Source organism: Psammomys obesus, unplaced genomic scaffold, assembly GCF_907164565.1.
Source record: "Psammomys obesus unplaced genomic scaffold, mPsaObe1.curated_primary_1811, whole genome shotgun sequence".
Taxonomy (NCBI): domain Eukaryota; kingdom Metazoa; phylum Chordata; class Mammalia; order Rodentia; family Muridae; genus Psammomys; species Psammomys obesus.
In genome coordinates this window covers 65,910,255-65,933,002 of record NW_026585504.1, presented here as the reverse complement: position 1 = coordinate 65,933,002, position 22,748 = coordinate 65,910,255, and the positions used below count along the sequence as shown (strand labels likewise).

The window sequence follows — 22,748 nt, the reverse complement described above, 5'->3', positions numbered from 1 at the left end:
GGAAAGGGCATCTTAACACCCAGGCAGCAAAAGCAATGAATACACGTAGATGAAAAGATAGAGATGAAAGTCTGGGTGCAGAAAATGAAAAGATCTCAACCATAAATCTCAGCCAACTGCCTTGACTGCCAGGAAATCTTATCTTGTGGTAAGAGAATTTGCGACTTCACACAGCTAAACATGTTCAAGGCACATTTTGGTATACTCGGGCAACAACCTGGAGGTCTTTTTTAAAGCAGGCCTTGACCTGTCCCACGGAACAGTTTCGTTGTTGTTCTGTTTTCTCCTGCAGCCCGAGCAGTCAATTCTCGAAGGCTGCCACTCTGACAGATTAGTCTCCGTAACACCATTTCCAAGTTATCTTTCGCAGCCCACACAGGCTATAAATCCAGATCATTGTGCTGGTTATTAGGATTTCATTTCATGCTTGCATTCACAAGCATTTAAGCTTCCAACCTTTCCTGTTGGGCATTAATCTTGGCAGTAATCAAGGGATTAAGTACGCTGAATTTAAACTCAAGGTTAATAGCACGCTCAACCAATATTGGTTTTACATATTGCCAAGGGAAAACAGAAAGGCAGAGACCTTTATGTCCATTGTTCATGAAAGAGAAGAAACAGACTGATGGGTAAGGCATGGCATTGCTTCTTTTGTTCCATTAGGAAGGTTACACACACAAACACACACACGTACACACATATGCACACATACACCTGTCTAAACTGGCATTTGGAGTAGTTTGTAAACATCTTAGGATCTAGCAATAAATCACTGGACAATTCGATTAGCTCAGACTAAATATCCCTGCAATAGCTATAGAAATGCTTCAAAAAATAGTATCAACTGTGAAGGCAGCACAGTTGGCAGACTGCTTGCCGTTCAAGCATGACATGACTTCTGTCGCTAGAACCCACGTTAAAAAGCTGGGTCCAGTGTTGTGCATCTGTCTCTCCAGTACTGGGGAGGTGGGGAGACAGGCAGATGGCTGGGCCTCACCACTGGCCAGCCTAGACTACCTGGCATGCTCCAGGTCAGTAAGAGACCCTGTTTCAGGTAAAGAAGGGGTATGCATAGAGCGCTCAGCAGATGGCTCAGTAAAGAGAAGGCTTTCATGAGAGTCTAAGCCTCCCAGCTGAAAGCCAGGCAGGCAGCGCAGCCATCTGTAATCTCAGTACTTGGGAGGCAGAGACAGGAGATCCTGGGGGTAAGCTAGCTAGGCCAGCTAGCTGGAGTCAGCTACTTCAGGGCTCAGTGAGAGATTCTGCCTCGATAAAACTGAGACTGAAGAGGACACCTGGCATCAACTTTGGGCCTCGACATACAAATGCATACATGTGTGCTCATACACATGTGACTATACATAAACAAGCAAGCCAGCAGACAACAACATGGACAGTGCCTGAAGAACTACAGCAGAGGCCAGCCTCTACCTCTGCGCGCTCGCGCGCGCGCGCGCACACACACACACACACACACACACACACGTACAGAAACACCATAAGACCGATGACTCAAGAGCTCTGGAGGAGCATGCTGCTTGCTAGGTTTTCAAACAATGATATAAGAAGAAAAAGATGTATGGGTGTCAAATACATGAATATCCTCCATCAATGCACTGTCATGGGGGTGAAGAAACTTGTTCCAAGTTTTCTAAGAGCCACTAGCAATAAAAGGTGCAGACAGCCGAATTGAATTAACACGCCCGAAACAAGGACAGTTGCAGTAATTACTCTCCACGGGCTTGTCTCTGTAACGGGTATATGGTTACACAGCTCAAAGAAACTGATCTACACAGTGACCTGCCTGGGGCTGAAATATGAGGCTGCCAGATGAGCTGAATCATTCACAGACACTCCTCACAGGGTGAGTGACACCTAGTTTTCATTAGCCATGACCTCGTGGGAGCCTGGTGGGATTCCTCCTGTTTGGCATCAAAATTATGGAGTGCTGGAAAATAAGCAATGGAGATGATCGACTGAAATCAGTTCATTAGGGTTGCATGCCCAACATGGGTGGGCTTCAGCATAGAGAGAACGAAGAGCCAGTGGCTGCGGGCTGCTTGGCTGAGTTCACAGTCTGTCAAAATAAGGGACCGAGAAGGGCACTCCTGTGTGGAACTCCAAAGCCAGGAGACCCAACTCTTGCAGTGTGGCTGCCTCTGGCCTGGCTCTCTAGCTCCTTTGGCTGTCTGTGGCCAGCAGGTGAAATAGAGCTGGGCACCTGCAGCATTCTGCTTAAATGATGTTTCCTTCTGTCCTGGAGGGGGCAGAAGATACTACAAAGACAGACTTCCATGTGCCTGTCCATTATCTGACGACAGAGACAGTGGATACCAAGAAATTACAACTTCCTTCAGGAGGCTCACGCTAGAAGGGAAGGCTGGTGTCTGGTGCCAGCAGAGGGGAGGGAAGTGATTTGGAGATTTCACACAGTTCTGACAACTGGTGAGACCCTCTTGCTGGAGAGACAAGAGCTGTAAAAATGGTGATGGGTAAGGACCACCCCTCCATCCAGGCAGCTCAAACATACACACTTCTACACCTAAACACACCTTCATATCAGGACCCTGAGGACAGGCTCACAGTGCTGGGCTGTACCTCATTATTTGTTCTTCTCTCCAGTACGGTCACTTTGAATAATCTTCCTTTGCTTTCGCTATACCTTGTCTCTAATTGGTGTATTGGGGACAGGTGACTAAGCCTAGCTTACAAGCTCTGCCAGGGACCAGGCTTGACCCTAAAAACTCCAGGAATATTCTGGCTGTCTCACAAGCCCCTCCCTAGAGAAAGGAGCCCCCAAATACTGTTTTTATATTGCTGTCACCAGCGTGGTTTCAGCCAGAGCAGAGAGTGGTGATAGGTCACACAAAGAAAGCTAGACTTTGGGGGATTCAATTTAAAAAGATTTGTAGATTACAAGGTGGTTAATAGCCAAGGAAGTCATCGGCAGAGAGGAAAGTATTACTAATGTATTGCTAAATGGACATGTCAAACTACCTTCTAAAGAGTTACAGTCTCAGGCTGGGTCAGAGAGGCCTTTTTCTGCACTGCATAGCAATGTCAAGACTCTTCTCCGGTCAAGTGTTAAGGACAAGTGACTATGGAATGCCCAGCCCTAAACGAACATCTATATGAACCCCTCCCTCATGAGCCTCAGGGAACTTGAGCGAAGAGCAGGAGGAAAGAACGTAAGAGCCAGGAGATTGGGAAAGAGCAACGGCAGACAGTCTTCTGGACCTGACACGGCCACTATGCTCACAAACTCACTGTAGCTATGGTTACCTGGACAAGACCTAGGCAAGGTCAAGTCACTCTGCATTCCAGCAGGCTAATTAGACTCGGTGGATTTCTAAAGAAAACAAAACAAAAGCAGAGGACATGAGGGTAGGAGGGTTGTGTTAAGGTGTGTGTGGGGGAGTAGGTGGAGATGGGGGAGATGGGATCAGGGGCCTTCAATGTGCAGCTTGCTTAAAACAGAAGTTGCAGTTCCATTCTTCGGTGCAAGTGGGTGTACGGAGACAATGGTGGGAGGGAACGAAGGAAGAGAGGCACATCTTTACTTTATGTGCCTTAGGGTGGAGGTCAGGTCCCTTGGAACTGGCATTACAGACAGTTGTGAGCTGCCGTGTGGGTGCTGGGAATTGAACTCAGGTCCTTTAGAAGAGCAGACTGTGCTCTTAACCGCTGAGCCATCTCTTCAGCCCCGAGAGGCACTTCTTGAACCTAAAGGTTCCACACTATCCCCCAGGTGACATTTACTTTAGGTCTTGGTGTGTGTCTCTGTTCTGATTATGACAAACCCAGAAACAAGCCCAGCCCTTTCCATAAAGACTGAAAATGCAACAGAAGCTGCCCACATTCATGTTGATTAGGTTCACAGAGCAAGTCAGACAAAGATGGCTTTCTCATGTTGCCAACTGCAAAAGAAACCTGGTGTGTGACAGGGAAGTAAGCAGGTCTCAGAGTTCAACAAAATAGGAAAGTTATAACACAGAGAAAAGCAAAAGGAGAGAGAGAAAAAAACAAAACAAACAAACAAACAAAAAACCCCACCAGACTAACAAATAGGCCCACATAAGTGTTTTACCCAGCATTTTATTTTCTTTTATTTCTGTGTCTGTGTCTGTGTGTGAGAGAGACAGAGACAAAGAGATCATCTACATGCAGGTATACACAGAGGTCAGAAGCGGGAATGAGATCTGCTGACGCTAGAGTTTAAGTTAAAGTTAGTTAGGTGTTAACAGCCTGATAAAGGTACTACTGGGAACCAAACTCAGGTCCTCTACAAGATCAGCATTTTTAATGCTAAGCCATCTCCCAGACCCTTGTCCAGGATTTTAATCCTACTACAAGGTAAATAACAGACTTTGGGAGCTGTCTCATTAATTTCCTAGAACAAGCTCTGTGTACCAGTTAATACAAACGCAGCATCCCACGTGGAGACAAGGGCAAGTGTGTTTATCACACTCCCACAAAGAACATAATGGGTATTCCTTAGCTTTCCTTAGACATTCCACAATGCACATGCTTATCAAAACACAATGCTAACCCCCCCAACACACATATATGTGTATATAATCTTTGTCACTTAAAAAGGAAGACACTGGGGCTGGAGAGATGATTCAGTTGTTAAAGTGATTGCCACATAAGCACATGGATGTGAGTTCTAATCCACAGCACATTAAAAAGAAAAAAAAGCCAGAAATGGTGGTGTACTCCTATAACCCAGGGCTGAGGAAGAGGAAATGGGAGGACCCCTGGGGCTCACTGGTCAGAAAATCTAGCCTAACTGCTGAGTTCTATATTTAGTGAGACCCCGTTTTAAAAAGTAAGCGGGCAGCCACGAAGGAAGACAAATGGCCTCCAAATGAACAACCCTTCCCACACAAAAAACAATACACCAACCAACCAACCAAACAGGTATCAAGGGAAAAACTGTTTCCGCACGACTAGAAATCATGCCAGATGGTCTATCTTAAATCAAATTAGACTAGTGGCTTGATTCAAACTCTAAGGCAGAACAGCAAACACATCCGGAATGTCCTCGAGTGAGGATAACATGAAAACACACAGACATGCTCCATATGTTTACTGAGCATCTTCTGCCCGCCAGGCCCTCTCTAAGGGCATTCTCATGTGATCCTGGGCACCCTCACGCCATCCTGAAGGGAGCTAGACATCTCTAAAAACAAGCGAAACTGCAACTGGAAGGGCTTGAGGAAACACGTTTAGGTTTAGAAATGGCTGAAGAGCAAATACAATGTTCCGGGCCACGGCTTTGCATGGTCACTGGGTCTGTGCTATGATACAATAAATCCTTTTCAGAGTCTTTTTTGGAGGTTTGTATTACTTACTTTTCTTGCTGCTTTAGTATAAAACCTGACAAAAGCAACTTAAGGAAGGAAAGGTTGATTTTGGCTCAGAGTTTGAGGACACAGCCCATCGATGTTGGGAACACATGGTGCTAGATGGTTAGATGGAAGAGAGAGGCGAATAGTGGTGCTCAGCTTGCTCTCTTCTGTTTGCTCAGTCTGAGGCCCCAGCCCACGGGGCCACACTTAAGTTAGAGCTTCCCTCCTTAGCCTGTGCAATAAGCCTCCTTCCCAGCATGTCCAGCAGCTCGTCTTCCAGATCCTGTCAGTGACAATCAGTGTTACCTACTATGAGGTTCACGGCTGTTGCAAGAGGAGGCAGCTCTTCCACTTTGTGGCTAGTGATACCCATCCTTTCTTCCTCTCCCATCTGAATCTATCTCTCTTCTTTTTCCTGTTAAACTCCTAAGATACAGAACTCATGACACTGAGGCAAGAAAAGGAGCCCTCAGCACGTGCTGACAGCCTGCTGACTATAAGGTCAGGAAGCACTCACTGAGCTGAATCGGCTAATGAAAAGAAGAAAGAAACTGACATTATGTCTAAGGCTCCTGAGGTCCACAAACACCTCAGGAAGGGAGTAAGTACAGGCCTATGAAACCAAGCTCTCTATGCATTTCCCTTGGACTCTCTTCCCCAGACCCTTCTTTCCTCTCCCTTGTCTATCCTTCCTCCACTGGGAGTGCCGTTAGGGGAAGTAGTTTCAAAGGAAAGGAACCTATCATGAACCATGTCTGTGTCTTTCAGTCCACTGAATTACTTCTCCACATCTGCTCAGTCTGGGCCCAGGAGCTGGAGAAGAGGCTCAGAAACCCAGGCAGAACCTGTCACTTTCATCTCCTTAGTGCCCCCCCCCCCCCCCCCCGCAATTCGCAAACCCAGAATGAGCCCTGCTTGTCAATCATGACCCACCCTGGACTCTGGCTTCCTCCACGTCAGGAAAGGGATTTGCAAAGGAAACTTTGGGAAATTAAACTAGATGAAGAGTCTTGCCCCAGGGTGGGAGAGGGACTTCTAATTGAGTTCTCACTGGGGTGAAGGTCACCACAGCCTGACTCTCCTTGCAGAAAGAGATGAGAAGGCTGTGGAAGCCAGCAATAAGGGACAGGCTCAAACAAATGCCGAAACGTCAGTACCTCTGCAGCTAAGGAGAGACATCCAGGTTAGCCTACGCTTCTACCAGGCAATTTACTGTCATTAGTGCTGGGGTTCCCCGGTATCTGGGGAACAGATTTGTCAGACAAAAGGTCTGGGTGTCCTCAGGGGTAGGCCTGCATGCCCAGCATCTTTGTGGCCTTGGGATCAAAGCCCAGTGCGGAGGGAAGAGGGCTGTGACTTTGATATAATGAAGAAACTGGGCGTGTTAGCTGCTTTTCTTTGTAATGAAACACCTTACAAAAGCAACTTGATGAAGGAACAGGTTACTAGAGCTCAGAGTTTGAGGGTGCAGTCTACACATAAGGAGCATGAGGACAGACTGCATCATAGCTCACCTCAATTCCCCCAAACTACAAACACCCTTACAGAGACGCCCACAGGGTCATCTTCTACGTGATTTCAGGTTGTGTCAACTTGACAATCATCAGCTGAGAATCATCAGAGAGAATTCAGATGTAGGAGAGGGGCCATGCCTTATAACATGGGAGACTTGGGCTTGGTCACCTAGTAAGAGAGGTACCCAGACTATACAAGGAAAACCATGGCAAGAACATTTACTTCAGACTAAAACAGGGAGATACTCCTCAGGGCATAAAGGGCTGCATAACGAAGCAGAACAATGAAAGAACTGGCGGTGAGATCGGCCAAGCCTGGCCAGCACCTACACAGCCCCTAAGGCTACCTGGTCCAGAGGAGAAGGCACAGCTGGCTTCTAACTCCCTTTTAGGTTCTTCCCCTGAAGTCCCCAGTGATAAACTTAACTCATCTTTTGACACAGGTCTTGTATATCTCAGGCTTTCCTCCAACTCACTACGTAGCCAAGGATACCCTGAACTTGCCGAAGTTCCTCCCCCCACCTCCCAGCTGGTAGGATTATAGGCATGTGCCACTCTGCCCAGTTTAGGCAGTGCTGGGGAAACTCTGGGCTTTGTGTAATGCTAGACCAGCACTCTTCCCAAAGGAGAAACAGGTACCATCTGAGCACAGGACGCCTGCTAACTGCTCTGCGATCTGCATTTGAAATGTACCTATATTAACAAAAATGAAAATCAGACAAAAAAGAAGAAAAATGGTAACAGCAGGTAAAAATCCAGTCCATAAGAACACAGCAGCCAATGGCCAAGGGAAAGCAGATTCAGGAAGAAAAGAGCTCAGATGTCTCAAGAAATCCCCAAAACTTACAAGACACACAAAACTCCTCCTTACCAATGCTATATAAGCAGGAAGGACAGCACCATTATGCACAATGGCTGAAAGGGAGAAGGAACTCAAGACCACACTGACAGATGTATTAAACAAAACATGCAATGGAATATCATTCAGCATTAAAAAGGAAATAAATTCTAACATGCCTCAAAAATAATGTGCCTTAAAGAAATATACTTGTTCAACCATGTTCGTAGCAGCTTTATTCATAACAGCCAGAACCTGGAAACAACCCAGATGTCCCTCAGTTAAGGAATGGATACAGAAATTGTGGTACATTTACACAATGGAATACCACTCAGCAATTAAAAACAAGGAAATCAAGAAATTTGCAGGCAGATGGTGGGAACTAGATCCTGAGTGAGGTATCCCAGAAGCAGAAACACACACATGGTGTATACTCACTTATAAGTGGGTACTAGACCCATAAGATAGGATAAACATACTAAACTCTGTACACCTAAAGATAAACAAGAAGGAGGATCCAGGGTAAGATGATCAATCCTCACTTAGAAAGACAAATAGGATGGACATTGGAAGTAGGAGAAAACAAGAAACAGGATAAGAGCCTACCACAGAGGGCCTCTGAAAGACTCTACCAAGCAATGTATCAAAGCAGATGCTGAAGACTCATAACTTGGGCAGAGTACAGGGAATCAGATGAAAGAAGGGGGAGTTAGAAAGAGCTGGAGAGGACAGGAGCTCCACAAGAAGAGCAACAGAACCAAAATATCTGGGCACAGGGGTCTTTTCTGAGACTGATTCTCCAAACAAGGACCATGCATGGAGATAACCTAGAACCTCTGCTCAGACGTAGCCCATGGCAGCTCAGTCATGTGCTCAGTGCAAGTGGGTTCCCTAATAAGGGGAACAGGGACTGTCTCTGACATGAACTCAGTGGCTGGCTCTTTGACCTCCCCACCCTTTGTGGAAAGAGCAGCCTAGCTAGGATACAGAAGGGGACATTGCAGCCAGTCTTGAGGAGACCTGATAAGCTAGGGTCAGATGGAAGGGGAGGAGGACCTCCCCTATCAGTGGACTTTGAGAGGGGCAGGGAGGAGATGAGGGAGGGAGGGTGGGGTTGGGAGGGAATTAGGGAGGAGGCTACTGCTGGGATACAAAGTAAATAAACTGTAATTAATATATATATATATAAATTTAATAAAAAATGGAGGTGAGGTACATTCCCACAAAGAAAAAAAAAAAAAAGGAATATGCTATGTGAAATGAGCCAGACACAAAAGGACATACTGTACGACTCCACTTTTCTGAACTACCTAGCACACTCAGATTCAACAAGACAAAAAGCGGAATGGTGGTTGCTAGGTCCAGGGCAGGATGATGGGTGGGCAGTTAGTGCAAAGCGTACAGAGTTCTGGTCGTGCAGAACGGGCAGAGCTCTGTAGAGAAGGAGTAGTGAGGGCCGCAGAGCAGTGCGGGTGCACTCACAGTACCTGGCGGCATATTCAAAATGCTCAGCTCTCCGCAGACTCAGTAGACTGCTCACTTAGCCCCTGGGCTTGACCCTAAGCACTGCATAAGCATGAGTACAGAACAGGTGAAGCTAGGGGGTAAGAACTCCAGAGACATCTGGGTTACACAGCGGGTTCCAGGACGGCCTGGGGGATATGAAACACTGTCTCAAAACACCAAACAAACAAACAAACAAAAGAAAGGAAGAAGAAGAGGCGGAGAATGTTTGTTTTTAAAGACTTAAGAAAGATTATTGTGTTGTAGTTCCTAGTATCTCCCTCCGAAGGCTGAGAGCTCTATGGGCCCTACACTGAAACCACTCTGTTTGCTCCGTCTGGGCGCACTATGAGATGGTTCTGGAGATAGTGATGATTTCTTCTGAAGGGCAGGGCTGCCAAGATGGCTTGGAGTAAAGGCGACTGCCACCAAGCCTGAAGACCAGCGTTCCATCTCCAGTGAGGAGAGAACCCCACAAGTTGCCCTTTGTCCTCCACTTGTGTGCCACGGTGGACACACACAAGCACACACACACACACACACAGCCTCTATAAATAAATAAACAAACTAATAAATGATTTGAAAGGGACAAAAGAAGAAAACAAACAAACAAAAAGTGATGAAAACGTAAAGTCTTACATTGTGTGTATTTTACTGAAATAGGCAGTTGAAGCAAACCAAACAGCTAATCCAGGCTGCTCTTCCTTTAAGGGAAAAAAGATGTTCACGAGGGCGTGGGAGGATAATGGAGGAAGCCAAAAGTTCTTCTTCTCCTTTTCAGCTCTTCCAACTCCAGGTTAAGTCACACAAGGACCTCAGCCCAGATGCGCAGGAACAGACTCACCTCACTGAGGTAAATAAAGAAGGAGCAGGAGGTCCCGTCCACCCCATAGTCTGCGTAGCAGGGATCCGAGCGCCACATGTCTTTCATCCACTGAAACGAGAGGAGGGGGCATGGCTGAGGGGGCTGCGGAGAAGGGGGGAAGAGGACAGGGGCACAGTGGAGTGGGCGACTCAAGCCATGGCCCATGGATAGGGCAGAGCCAAGAGTCCCCAAGCTGAGGGCCAGGTGACCAGAGGCTTAGCTTTTGCAGTTGCTGCCAGAGCAGAGGAACTTTGTATAAGCAGAGAGCACTGGAGGCAGGGGGCAGGAGAGTGTTAGCAAGACTCCAGGGGCCTTCCATCCAACACCCTCAGGAGGGTCCACAACCATGGCACAGGGCCTGCGGTGCAGAGCTCAGGCCAAGAACTCACCTCAGTATCGATGAGCACTTACAGCTGTGCCCAGAGGACATTGTCTCTAGGAGGTTCTCACCATTAACAAGTACTTGAATGACAGTACTTGACTGAACACCACTGGCAGGAGTGGTCTCCAGGAGTGGGCCAAACAAATTTTATATATTTTCCCACATAATACAAGACAACACAAAAAAAAGATCAGGAACCCAGGTATGCACTGGGACAGCAGCTCTGGGAGCAGCAAGGCCAGCTGGAGGTGCAGGGCTTGGAAAGACAGAGCGAGCCAAAGTGGTCCAGGTGTGGCTAGTGAGGGCCACTGCTGACCCGCCCACGGAGTGGCTGAGCAGAGAAGGGCCATCACCAGCATGGTGGAAACACCCGGAAAGGTGTGGCTTCAAAGCTCACTGGCTCACTTGCATCTTTGAGAGGGGAAAGAGACGGAGGCTGGTGGGAGGAATAGGTGCAGCTTCTGCTTTACCTTGATTTTCCCCTCGCAGTGGGGGTAGCCATCCATAGGAGGCAATACACATTTTTCTTGAACTCCATTAATGATATCTGCAAAGAACAGGAAACAAAAGAAACCATGAGGTCCATAATACGGAAGCCCAACATCACAGCCAGCATAGGCTGAGAGAGAAGCTGAAGTAGAGAGATCTACATGGGGGCAAAGTTCCGATCCATAGAGCCCCTCCAGCTCCGGACATGCAACAGTATGCTGTTGCTAGGAGACAGGGTGTGGTGGTATGGAATGAAAATGACCCCCAGAAACTCACAGGGAGTGGCATTATTGAAGGTGTGGCCTTGCTGGAGGAACTGTGTTATTTGGGGTGGTCTTTGAGGTCTCAGATGCTCAAGTCAGGCCCAGCCCAAGGGCTCACTGTCTCTTGCTGCTGCCTGCTAATCCTGATATAGAATTCCCAGCTACCCCTCCAGCACGTCTGCTTATATGACACATTCCCAACATGATAATGGACAACGTTATGAATTGTAAGTCAGCTCCAGTTAAATGTTTTCCTTTATAAGAGCTGCCATGTGTTCACAGAATAGAAACCCCGACCATGACAGGGCGCACGCCATCAGCAAGTAGTCTTTAAAGAGAGGACTGTCGGCATCTGTGAGAGTCACCCTCTCTTCCTCACTGCCCCCCTCCCGTCTGCTTGTATCTTCATGTAGACAGAGGCACGTATGTGCATGCGTGTGAGGCCAGCAGACAATCTTAGCTGTCACTCCTTAAGAACGTTCTACAGTCTTTGTTTTTTGAGATACGGTCTCTCACTGACCTGGCACTCAGCACCTAGGCTAGGCTGGCTGCCCAGCAAGTCCCAGGGTTCTTCCTGCCTCTGCCTCCCCAGCGCTGGGACGCCAGCGTGCGCCAACACTTAGCGTGGTGGGGATTCATCATACCATTGTAAGCACCTCACCATGACCATCTCCCCACACTCTGCAAAGGTTCTTCTTAAGAACACAATGACCTTGATTTTATTTGGAACTGGATGGTATCTGATAGGTAAAAGGTACCTGGTTATCTTTCCATCTCTGTTTTATAGGGGTGGTGGAAAGAACAGAGAAAAATGGGCTCATAAAACTCCCCCAAACTTCAGGAACTGCGGCCATCTGTCTTCCCAGTGGAAACTGAGCCAAATCTTCCTGTCTAGCTCTGCCACTACCAGCAAGAATAAACATTTTTGGAGGAAGGGTGACACTGTGCCCCTGGCACCTCACACATTATTTCCTCTCAAAAGATAAGGGGTCTCCAGCAACTGTTTTGTATGTACAACAGGGTGGCATTTCTCCTTGTACACCTGATAAGAACACGTGGCCACCTTATCAGATGGCCCTTGTGGAGTGAGCCCACACAAGTGCTGCCCCTGGCCCAGAGCCTTGCACCAGCCAGAAGCCAGCGATGGGCCTGGAGATGCGGCTCTTGCCAGCACCTTCATCAGCCAGCCTGGCTGTACGAACCAGTCACAGTAAATCAGAGGGAATCAGCCACAGAGAAAGACCATCTCCCACTAGAATGACCTCATACAACTTATTCTCTGCTTGGCAAATCTTTGTCTACGACTGCTTTACACCATGAGAAAATGAATTTCTACAACTAGGCCCTGAACAGTTGTTTCAGTTACCGTTCTGTTGCTGTGACAGAACACCATGATCAAAAGCAAACTGAAGAGAAAGGGTTTATTTGGCTCACAACCCATCAACTGAGAGAGGCCAAGGCAGGAACCTAAGCAGGACAGGAACGTGGAGGAAGGAGCTGAAACAGAACCATGAATGAATCTGGCTTACTGGCTGGCTCCACCTGCTTTGTCTTTTTTGGTTTTTCCAGGAGCCTTGGCTGTCCTGACCTCACTTAGTCCAGGCTTGAACTCACGGAGATCATCTGCCTCTGCCTCCCAGTGCTGGGATGACAGGTGTGCGCCACCAGGTCTGTGCCACCTTTTCCTGCCTGCTTTCTCGAACAACCCAGGGGTGACACTTCCCGCATCCATCATTAAGACAATACCCCATGGGCATTCCAACAAGCCAATCTTGGAGGCATTTTCTCAATTCCCTCTTCCCGGATATGTTTAGGTTTGTGTGGAGCTGAAAAGCACCAAACCAACCAGCTCACCAAGTATTCTAGGCAGAAGATCTCAAGGTCACAGGAGGCTCCCTGCTCCCCAATGGACTAGAGAAGCCGAGGTGTAAATAATCGACAAGAGCCACTTGCACGCTCACGGGGGACACCGGGTTGAGTGACCCTGGTTTGAAATGCCTGGGACCCTCTGCCTCAGACTCCACGGTTCTTCACATGTGCACAGGCTTGGTAGGTGGCACATTTCCAACAGAGGACCCCAAATCCAAAGTTAGGCTTTATTTAGAAGTCATTTTATTCTTATAATTTATTTAAACTCTCATCTCTTCCCACTTTTCTTGCAGACCCCTCCTGCTTCTCCCTTTGTTGTGGTTTTCTTTCATATCTCATATGTATGCACAGACACACATGAGTTTCTGTTTCTGTATGAAATGTAGACCCACAGTGGGAGAAGGCATGGCATTATCTGTGAGAGCAGCTCTGGTTGTGTTCATATTTTCTGCAGAGAGCCTGCCATCACGCTGCATGCCACTTTGAAAAGCATGTTTTGTATTTCACCGCTTTCATGGATCTTGGCTTAAAGAGCTGGAAGCATCATCAGCGCTGCATTTCTTCTATGGCTGTGGGCCTAGCGTCTCTCCGCTGAGCCGTCTCTCCAGCCCCGCACTGCATCTCAAAAGCTTAGCTGCTGACTCTCTGCTTCTCCGGATTCCTGAAGCTACAGCCTGGAGAGGCGAAGAAGACCCTAGTTCAATGAGGAAACAAACCTCGTTAAGCCCTTTCTCTGTGTGAGGCACTACGAATCTCTGCCACAGGGCTTTTGGGTGAGCGCATGTGTGTGAGTGTGACTGTGTGTGTGTGTGTGTTAACACGTACACACCAAGCATGACACGTGGAGTCAGAGGACAACCTTGGGTGACAGAACTTATCTTCCATCTTGCTTGAGAAAGGGTCTCGTATTCTCCACTGCACATTTCCAGGCTAGCTGCCTGAGTTTCTGGGGGTTCTGCCTCCACCCCCCAGTCTTGCCTAGGAACACTAGCATTTACTGACGCGTACTACTGCGTCCAGAGTTACATGGGTTCTGGGGAGCGGACTCAGGCCCTCACGACTATGAGGCAAGGGCTTTATTCACCGAGCCATCTCTCTAGCCCTGGCTGTCCTTTTAGGTCAGGATTATTTCCCCCCAGCTGTGTCAAGGTATTCATGGACACACTGCACAATCACTGCTTTTGTGTTCTGCCTAGGAAATGTGAGCACTGAGTGTGGAGGAGTAAACGGACAAGGTGTTATTCTGTTTAGAAAGGCGCCTGTGCTGGCCTCCCGGACTTGCTAAGAACCTGAACCTGGGGTAGTACCTGTATGCAAATACTAAAGAATCAGACAGAACGTCACATGAAACCACATTGCCATGCAGGGGGATGGAGAGACGGCTCAGCACGCAAAGCAGTTGCTGCATAAGAACTCCACGGTTCAGATCCCCAGAACCTACGTAAACGGCAGGCAGGTGCGACGACCTGGCTCTAATGCCAGTGTTGTGAAGGCCCAGACAGGGGTTCTCAGAGCACTCTGCTTAGCAACAGCAGTCAAGTCGGTGTGTTCAAGTGGCTTCAAGAGAGAGCACAAGAAGAGCACTCAAAGAAGACACGTGGCATCAACCTCTTGTTTCCAGAAGCATGAACATAGTGCATCCACACATGTGTATGCTGATACTCATGTGAACACACACACACACGTGTGTACACAGGGCCCATACCTATAACAACAACAAATTTCCAACAGCATCTAGCCAAACCATCATGTGCTATTTACACTTCCCTTCGTCACATACTCTGTTCTCAGTTTCCTGCAGGATTATTGGCCTAATGGTTCTTCTACACATTAGTGAGCAGTAAGGTCAGGAGAGGGACACTGCAGAAGAGGGACAGGCAGCTTGATGTGTGTTCCCAGACCAGAGTGCTTTACCAGGAGAAGCCCCACTCTAATGAGTGAAGACAGGCAGTCACCCCTTGGTCTAGGAGGGTGGAGAGGGGAGGAGATAGAGAAAGCCTGGACACAAGGCAGCATGAGAGGAGCCATGACTGGACAGCCCAGCGGGCACTGCAGGTGAGAGGGCACAAACTCCAGGACCTAACGTACTGATTCCCATGGCAGGCAGTTAGAAAGCTGCTGTGTATATGTTGTCTGGGGAGACAACCACCATTAACTGAATAGAAGGGAAAAAAAGTGAACTCTGACCATTTTATTTTGGGTGTTAAAGATAAAAACACTTAAGGAAAAGAACATAGTGTACTCTAAGAGAAAACTATCACATAGGATCTTTACAGCTGGACAGAATTCATATCTAACATAAACTGTTCAGGAGATGAAATTCCCCTTAAATTGGGAGCTCAGCTGGCCGAGAGCTTGCTGGGTCCCATCCCTAGCACCCACATAAAGTGGGCGTGGTTACACACTTGTAGTCTCAGTATGAGGGAAATGAAGGCAAAAGGGTCTGAAGTTCGGTGTTAAGAATCCATCTTGGTGGCAAAGGCAGGATGTAAGGAGCAGGAGGCTGGCTGGTCACACTGCATCCTCAGACAGGAAGTGGTGCCATGGGTGAAGACCCTAACAACCCTAATGACATATGTCTGCCAGCAAGTCTCTACTTGCTAAGGGTTTCACAACTTCCCAAACAGTGTGACCAGCTGGACAGTCCCATGACTAACCATTGAAAGATTAGGGAAGACAGCTCCCACTCAGACCACAGCAGCTCCCGTTCGTGCCACACCCTTGTGAGCCTCTCTCCTCTCTCAACAATTGCTGCAAATCTTTCTAAGGACCTCGTCACCCTTCCTGGGCCAGGTCCTTGAGGCCTGCAATCACACGAGGTCTCGTTTAACGCAGAGCAGCTGTGACAGCAGAGCCCGGGATATGTGCAGCCTGGAACAGCACGACCACAGGTTCTCACCATTACCACACAGTATTCAACCTACAGAATGGATGTTCTTTGTGCCTGTCCCGCCACGCCTGGTCATTACGTCAGTCACAGTACCTGCCGGTGGAGGGTAAAGGAGACTGAGATCACAGGACTTCAGATCGGAGCAGGAGAAAAGCTTGGTTATTTGTAAGTGAATGTAAAGGCCTCACAGCACTATAAATGTGTGTACATACTCTCATCTCTGTGGCTTACAGAGGAAAAGGAATCTTCGATATGCGGATAATCAGGGCCCTGCATGAATCTGCACGCACTCTTCTCCATGTAAACGGCACTTTCTGCAAGTCTACACCTCGTTCCTGCTTTCAACTTTCCTGCAACAAGGTGTCCACCAGTATTTTAAGCAACAAGAGAAAGAACGTGAAATAGTCCACACGGGTATCCAGTTACAATAAATGGGCAAGGCAAGCACTGTTATAAACTGGGAGAGAGCTAGCTTTATGTTTCAGAAACATTAAAAAAAAAAATAGGCTACGCTCTATATTCCCGGAAAAAATATTTTTAAAAAGTTACAAGCTGACATATTTTGAGACATTCTCAGCTGTCAATACTGATGAGAATATGAAACTGGGAAGTAGGCTGAAAACATTAAGAATTCACCATGACAGTGACAAACATCGCGCAGCATTCTCAGGTTGCGCCTTAGGCTATTTGTATGACTACACTCCTTCGGCAACTGACTGCAGCGTAGGGCCAGAGCCTTGCAGAAGCCCTGGATTCTCACAGGTAGTTTTCCTGGGGAAGTGGAGCCATGGAGCTCTGACAGTCCCTGAAATGTGCACATGTACTTTTTGTTCAGGCCCACAAATAACATTTGTTCAATTTTTCTTCTAGAATAGGCCTGAGTAAAAACAGTCAAAAATGTCAATATCAAACTGTCGAAGATGTTCAGGGCTTGGATCTTGCTAAGTGTAAAAAGGTAGAAATATATACTCTACATGTACATGTATTAGTATTTCTTATAATTGGGGAAGAAAAAACAATATAGAATTAGAAAGTATGGGAGAAGACTGGCAATTACCTTAAGCTATTTTAAGTGTATAAATAAATTCCTTTGTCACAAGACTTCATTAAGAATGTGAATCAACCAAAAAAAGCAGCCCAGGTTGGGCATGCCTTTAATCTCACTTAGTACTCAAAAGGTAGAGGCAGAGACAAGTAGATCTTTGTGGATTCTAGGCCAGCCTAGTCTACATAGGAGAATTCCAGGGCAGCCAAGGCTATATAATGAGACTTAAAAAATAAAATAAAATAAAGAAGAGTGAAGGCCAGCAACATAGCTCAGTGGGTAAAGGTACTTACTGCCCAGCCTAACTACCTGAGTCCGATCCCTGGGACCCACCCACCTACAACATGGAAGGAGAGAACTGACTCCCACAAACCATCCTCTGATTTCCACATATGTGCCAAGACACATGCACTTTTCTTCACAAAATAAATACATGTAAAAGAAAAAAGCGATCAATAAAATCAGCTCACAATAACCTGAATGCCAGAGAACTGACAAGAAATTTAAAGCAGCTGTGACAAAATTAAAAACAAAAGAATAAAGATGAGTGACTAAAAGAATTCTCAGCAGAGAAAGCTCAGAAGAAACACACACAGAGAATTTGAGAGATGTAAAACAGACTATCTGAAATGGGAAATTCATAGACTAAAAGTAATTAAAGTAGAGACAGCTGAAGAAAAGATCCGTGAACTAGAAAACAATGGAAATGGACAATGAAAGGTGAAGGAAATATTATAAGCAGAGTCCCAGTAGCATGCAGACGATGGATAAATGGATGCCAAGAGAGACAGTGGTCTGACGGTTAGCTTTAACTGCTAACTTGGTACAATAAAGAACCATACGGGAAGGAACTCCCAATGACCGACTGTCTGTATTAGGTTGGTCTGTGGGCGTTTTGATGAAGAATTCTTTCCTTGATAGTGAACTGAGCAAGTAAGCAAGCATGTGCAAATTTCTCCCTGCCCTTGACCGTGAGTATGACTAGCTGCCTCAAGTTCTCGCTGCCTTGATGACCCTATAATGATACACTAGAACCTAGAATTTTAAGCCAAATAAACCCTTTCTCCATTAAGTTGTCTTTTGTCAAATGGAAAAGAAAAATGTTTGAAGAAATAATGGCCAACAACTTTCCAAAGTTATTTTTTTTAAATTGCTAACTTCAGATTCAGTGACTCACACAGAAGGCAGAGACAATTATATTTGTTATAACAAAACTGCTAAAGGCCAAAGAGGAAGGAAAACATTGAAAGCAACTAAAGAAAAAAACAAGATACATCACATAAAAGACAACAGACAGCAAAGCCACCTGACTTCTCATCAGGAAAGCTGGAACCAAATCAAAAACAAAGACAGATTTGCTGTTTAAGTGCTGAGAGGAGACTCACTGTTAAGCTCTCTACCTACATTCTTGAAAAATGCCAACCAAAGACAGATAAATAAACAGTGCCAGTTTTAGAAAAGATAAATGAGAAATTCCACCACTTGCAGACTGTACAGCAAGAAATAAAAAGAAACCCTTGGGGCTGAAAAGGAAATGCAACCAGATAATAGCAGGAATCTGCAAGGAAATGGAGAGCATCAGAAATGCTGGTACAGGGCTGGAGGGATGAGTGGGCAGATGCTTGCTGGCAAGCACGAGGACCTGTGGCTTGGTTCTGTTTTTCCCGAGGACACAAAGAAAGCTGAGTTCTGCACTGTACGCTTGCAACCCCAGCCTGGGCAAGGCAGACACACGAGGATCCCTGGGGCTTGCTTGCCTATCAGTCTAGTCAAACGGGTAGGATCCAGGCCAGAGAGAGACGCTGCCACTAAATCACTAAATCAATCTACAAGTAAAACAAGCAAGGCAGGAAGAGTCAGAGGAAGACACCTAACACTGACTTCTGCCTTCCACAGGCACACACACGTATGTGCTCCCACTCACACACGGGAAAAGGCTAATATATGCTCAAGTAGAAAACTGTAAGATGTGTGTGTGTGTGTGTGTGTGTGTGTGTGTGTGTTGCTTCACCCCCTCCCCCCTTTCAAAGACAAGGTCTATGTAACTCTGGCTATCCCTGGGTCTTGCTATATAGGCCAGGCTGGCTTAGAACCCACAAAGATCTGCTGTCACTGCCTCTCAAATGCTAGGACTAATGGCTGCCCTTGCCAGCTACCACGCTGAGTTTTCCTTCACTTCTTTTATCAGGTCTCCTCTTAATACAAAAGTCAAGGTACAATGAGGATTAAGAGGTTTCTAGACATAAGTAAGAACAATACTAGAAAGGATGGTTGATTAATATGAATTAAACATGAGATTATAATATAATAACACTTTCATCTTCATGGAACACCTTTCAAGGACCACAGTGTTTACATGGACCAAAGGTCTACATATGATGTGCCTTCTCCTCTGCATACATATAATGTGTCATTTATAAATCACACACAGTAAGATTAACAATAACTAATGTTAAAATTCAATATAAAAATATACTGTAGTCAGTCAAAGTTATTAGAGTATTCAGAAGAAATTACAGAAGATTTGTTCTCTTTTAAAATATATTTTAGCAAGGTGTTGTGACACATGCCTTTAATCCTAGCACAGGGGAGGCTGAGGCAAGAAGGTCTCTGAGTTTGAGGCCAGTCAGCCCTACACAGCAAGCTCCAGGCCAGCCAGCCAAAGCGACATAGTGAGACCTTGTCTCAAAAGACAACACCAAAATAAACAAACAAACAAACAAATAAATAAATAAACATCCTATTTTTATTTTTATATATGTGGGTATTTGCCCTGGTCAGTATAGTACCCCCATGGAGGCCAGAAAAGCTCCTAGATTCTTTGAAGCTGGAGTTGCAGGTGATTCTGAGCAGCCTAGCAAAGGTACCAGAGTCCTCTGGGAAAATATGAAGTGCTCTTAACCCGTGAGTCATCTTTTCAGCCTTCCAAGGATTTGGATTTGTTCTGAATGTAGATCTTAAAGAGCTCAGCACTGTTTTTTCTTTGTTTAAGTCAAGAGCATACAGCTTTTTACTCAAGGGTAGTGGCTCACAGCTTCTCTTAGCTATCCTGGAATTGCAGTTCTCAGCTCTCAAGCTTCGGGCCATTACTGAGTAAAATAAGGGCTATCTGAACACAAGGCTGAGCTGACCAGGCAGTGAGTGGCGCCTCCCCAGGAAGGCCAGCGCGAGGGCTCATCACACTGCGCGGAACTTAGAAACGCCTAATCACTTGTGGAGTTTTCCCATTCAGGCACACAACTTAAAGCTGCTGATTGCTTCTGGAATTTCCCATCAACATTTCTAGATCACAGTTAACTCAGGTAACTATATTCATCCAAAGCAAAACCATGGACGGGGGTGGGGAGGAGTACTATATTAATTCTGGGCAAATTGTACGTTCCTGGTTTCATTTCTGTTGCTGTGATAACAGACTCTGGCCAACAGCAACAAAGGGAAGAAAGGGCTTATTTGGCTCACTATTCTGGATTTCATGCAGCTCATCTTTTCGGGAGAAGGCAAGACAGGAGCTCAAGCAGGTACTTACATGATATTCACTGTCAAGAACAGATACACCCCTAGAGAAACCAACAGACCCCTACTGCCTGCTTACTGCTTATTTAACCCTCCTCCTATATAGCTCAGGATACACACCCCACACATGCTTAGGGACGGTGCCACCACAGTGGGCATGGCTTCCTATGTCATTATCGATCAGTACACACCCTTCCCTGACCCCAAACCTGCCTCTGGGCTAACCTGATCTAGATTAACCCATCACTGAGATTCTCTTTTCAGGTTAGGTTATTCTGAGTTATGTCAAGTTGACCATGCCAACTATCTTTTAATGATTTATGTATTTATTTTAATTTTATGTGCATTGGTGTTCTGCCTGAAGGTATGTCTTTGCCAGGGTGTTGGATCCCCTGTAATTGAGCCTTTGTCCTTTGAAAGAACAGTGCTCTTAACTGCTGAGCCAGCTCTCCAACCCCAAGTTTTGTTTGGTTGTTTTGTTTTTTGAGATAGGGCTTCTCTTTGTAGCCCTGGCTGTCCTGGAACTCACTCTGTAGACCAGGCTGGCCTTAAATTCAGAGACTGCCTGCCTCTGCCTCCCACGTGCTGAGATTAAATGCCTGTGTCACCACTCCTGGCTGCAAACTATATACATATATTAAGAAAACATACTGTGATCTCCATAGCAGGGGCTGGTAAAAAACACTCATTTCATGCTAATTGCCTACTTTTATATTTAAATCTTTGTCTCTAGCTATACCATTTAGCCATATTTCTATAGCTCATTTGCTGTAATGGCAGAGTTCAACAGCTGCAAGGAGGTTAGGACAGTAAAACAGCGCAGTCAGTCCCTTGGCGTCCATTGATCCTACTATTGAAGGGGTATGTGTGTGTGTGTGTGACGAGAGTTAAAAATGACTCAATTTGAGCCACACACACACACACATCTACCCTTCTGCAGACCATTCTTGCCTCAAAACCAGGGTAAAGCAAAAACGAAAAGGAAGCCAGGACGTGGCTGTGTGAGGAGGCCAGAGGCTGTCTTTAGCAACTGCATTCCTTTATTTCTGACAGTTTCATGGGCACGCACTGTCACCGTAGTCAACTCCCATTACTCTCTTCTGTTCCAGTTTCTTCCCTGCTGAGTCCCTTTCTCCCAACTAGTGACCAGTGGCTACACCATTAAAGAAGTGGCACAGCATCCTGGAGCCCATCAGGGTCTCCACAGAAGGGCGGCTTCTCGGACACTTCCTCTAGCCATGATGGGAAGTTGGAGGGTCCAGTCTCAGGCAGTATCCGTGGCTACCATGGACTCATGGTTTCTATTGCCAGGCACAATCTGGATGGCCACATTTCATGGCACCCCTCTTCCTCATCCTGAGCTCTTAAACTCTTCCTTTGCAATCCTCTACAAGGTTCTCTGGGCCTTTCGGGGGCGGGGGTTGAGAAAAGAGCTCTAGCCTGGCCTAGAACTTGCAGCAGGGTGAGCTCTGTCTCCACCTAGCTTTTCTACGTGTGTTCTGGGGGTTGAACTCGGGTTCTCATGACTGCATAACAAACGTTTACTAACTGAGCCATCCTCCGGCTGCCGGCACGTTCATCCTCTCCTCCAGGCCCAATTTGTCTTCCCTTCCTGGCTGCCAGCTCCATGGGTGTCAAGCCTGTCACCAAACACAAAGACAGCAGTCCTTGCAGACACTGTTGAAGCAGCTTCCACACCTGTGTGAAAGCAAATCCTTTTTACCAAATCCCTCGATGTACACACTGCTCCGAGTGGTTCTGCTTCCTGGGTTAATCTCACTAACACAAACAGAAAAGCTGAAGTTAGTTCCTAGAAAAGATGAAGAACACACATAATTCCTGCTAGTGAGAATAACTAAGGATTAAAGAGAAAATAAAGTAGCATTTAGAAGGAGAGAAAAGACACCTACAAACCCTACAGCTACACAAGAAAGGCAGAACTGCCTTGTGGGTGGGTAGTCTTCTGCCTGGAAATGAGACAGCTTGTGTGTTCACGTCAAGGTAATTCAGAAGACCCCACAAACTGGAAACAACTCACATGCCCAACACCAGAAAAACTGTTAACTCAGTCATACTCAAACAACTGAACATTACTCTCTGATTAAAACCCCAAAGAATGAACAATTAATATCAGCAACACAGAGCTATATCTGAAAAACCTTATGCTGGGCTTAAGGAAGCCCTTCTCTCTCTCTTGCATGTTCATACTATGAAATTTTGTTTTTA

At 46.4% G+C, this 22,748-nt stretch overlaps 1 protein-coding gene across 1 annotated transcript in view; it reads right to left on the bottom strand.

Moving 5' to 3' along the window:
* The window catches only part of Mgat5 (alpha-1,6-mannosylglycoprotein 6-beta-N-acetylglucosaminyltransferase), a 275,296-nt gene that overhangs the window by 104,768 nt on the left and 147,780 nt on the right, over positions 1-22,748 (bottom strand). Inside the window, exons 5-6 of the mRNA XM_055602025.1 lie at positions 10,924-11,000; positions 10,051-10,140 (exon numbers count right to left, since the gene is read on the bottom strand). Of these exons, the coding sequence (XP_055458000.1) occupies positions 10,051-10,140; positions 10,924-11,000 (167 nt within the window). The remainder of the gene's footprint in view (positions 1-10,050; positions 10,141-10,923; positions 11,001-22,748) is intronic.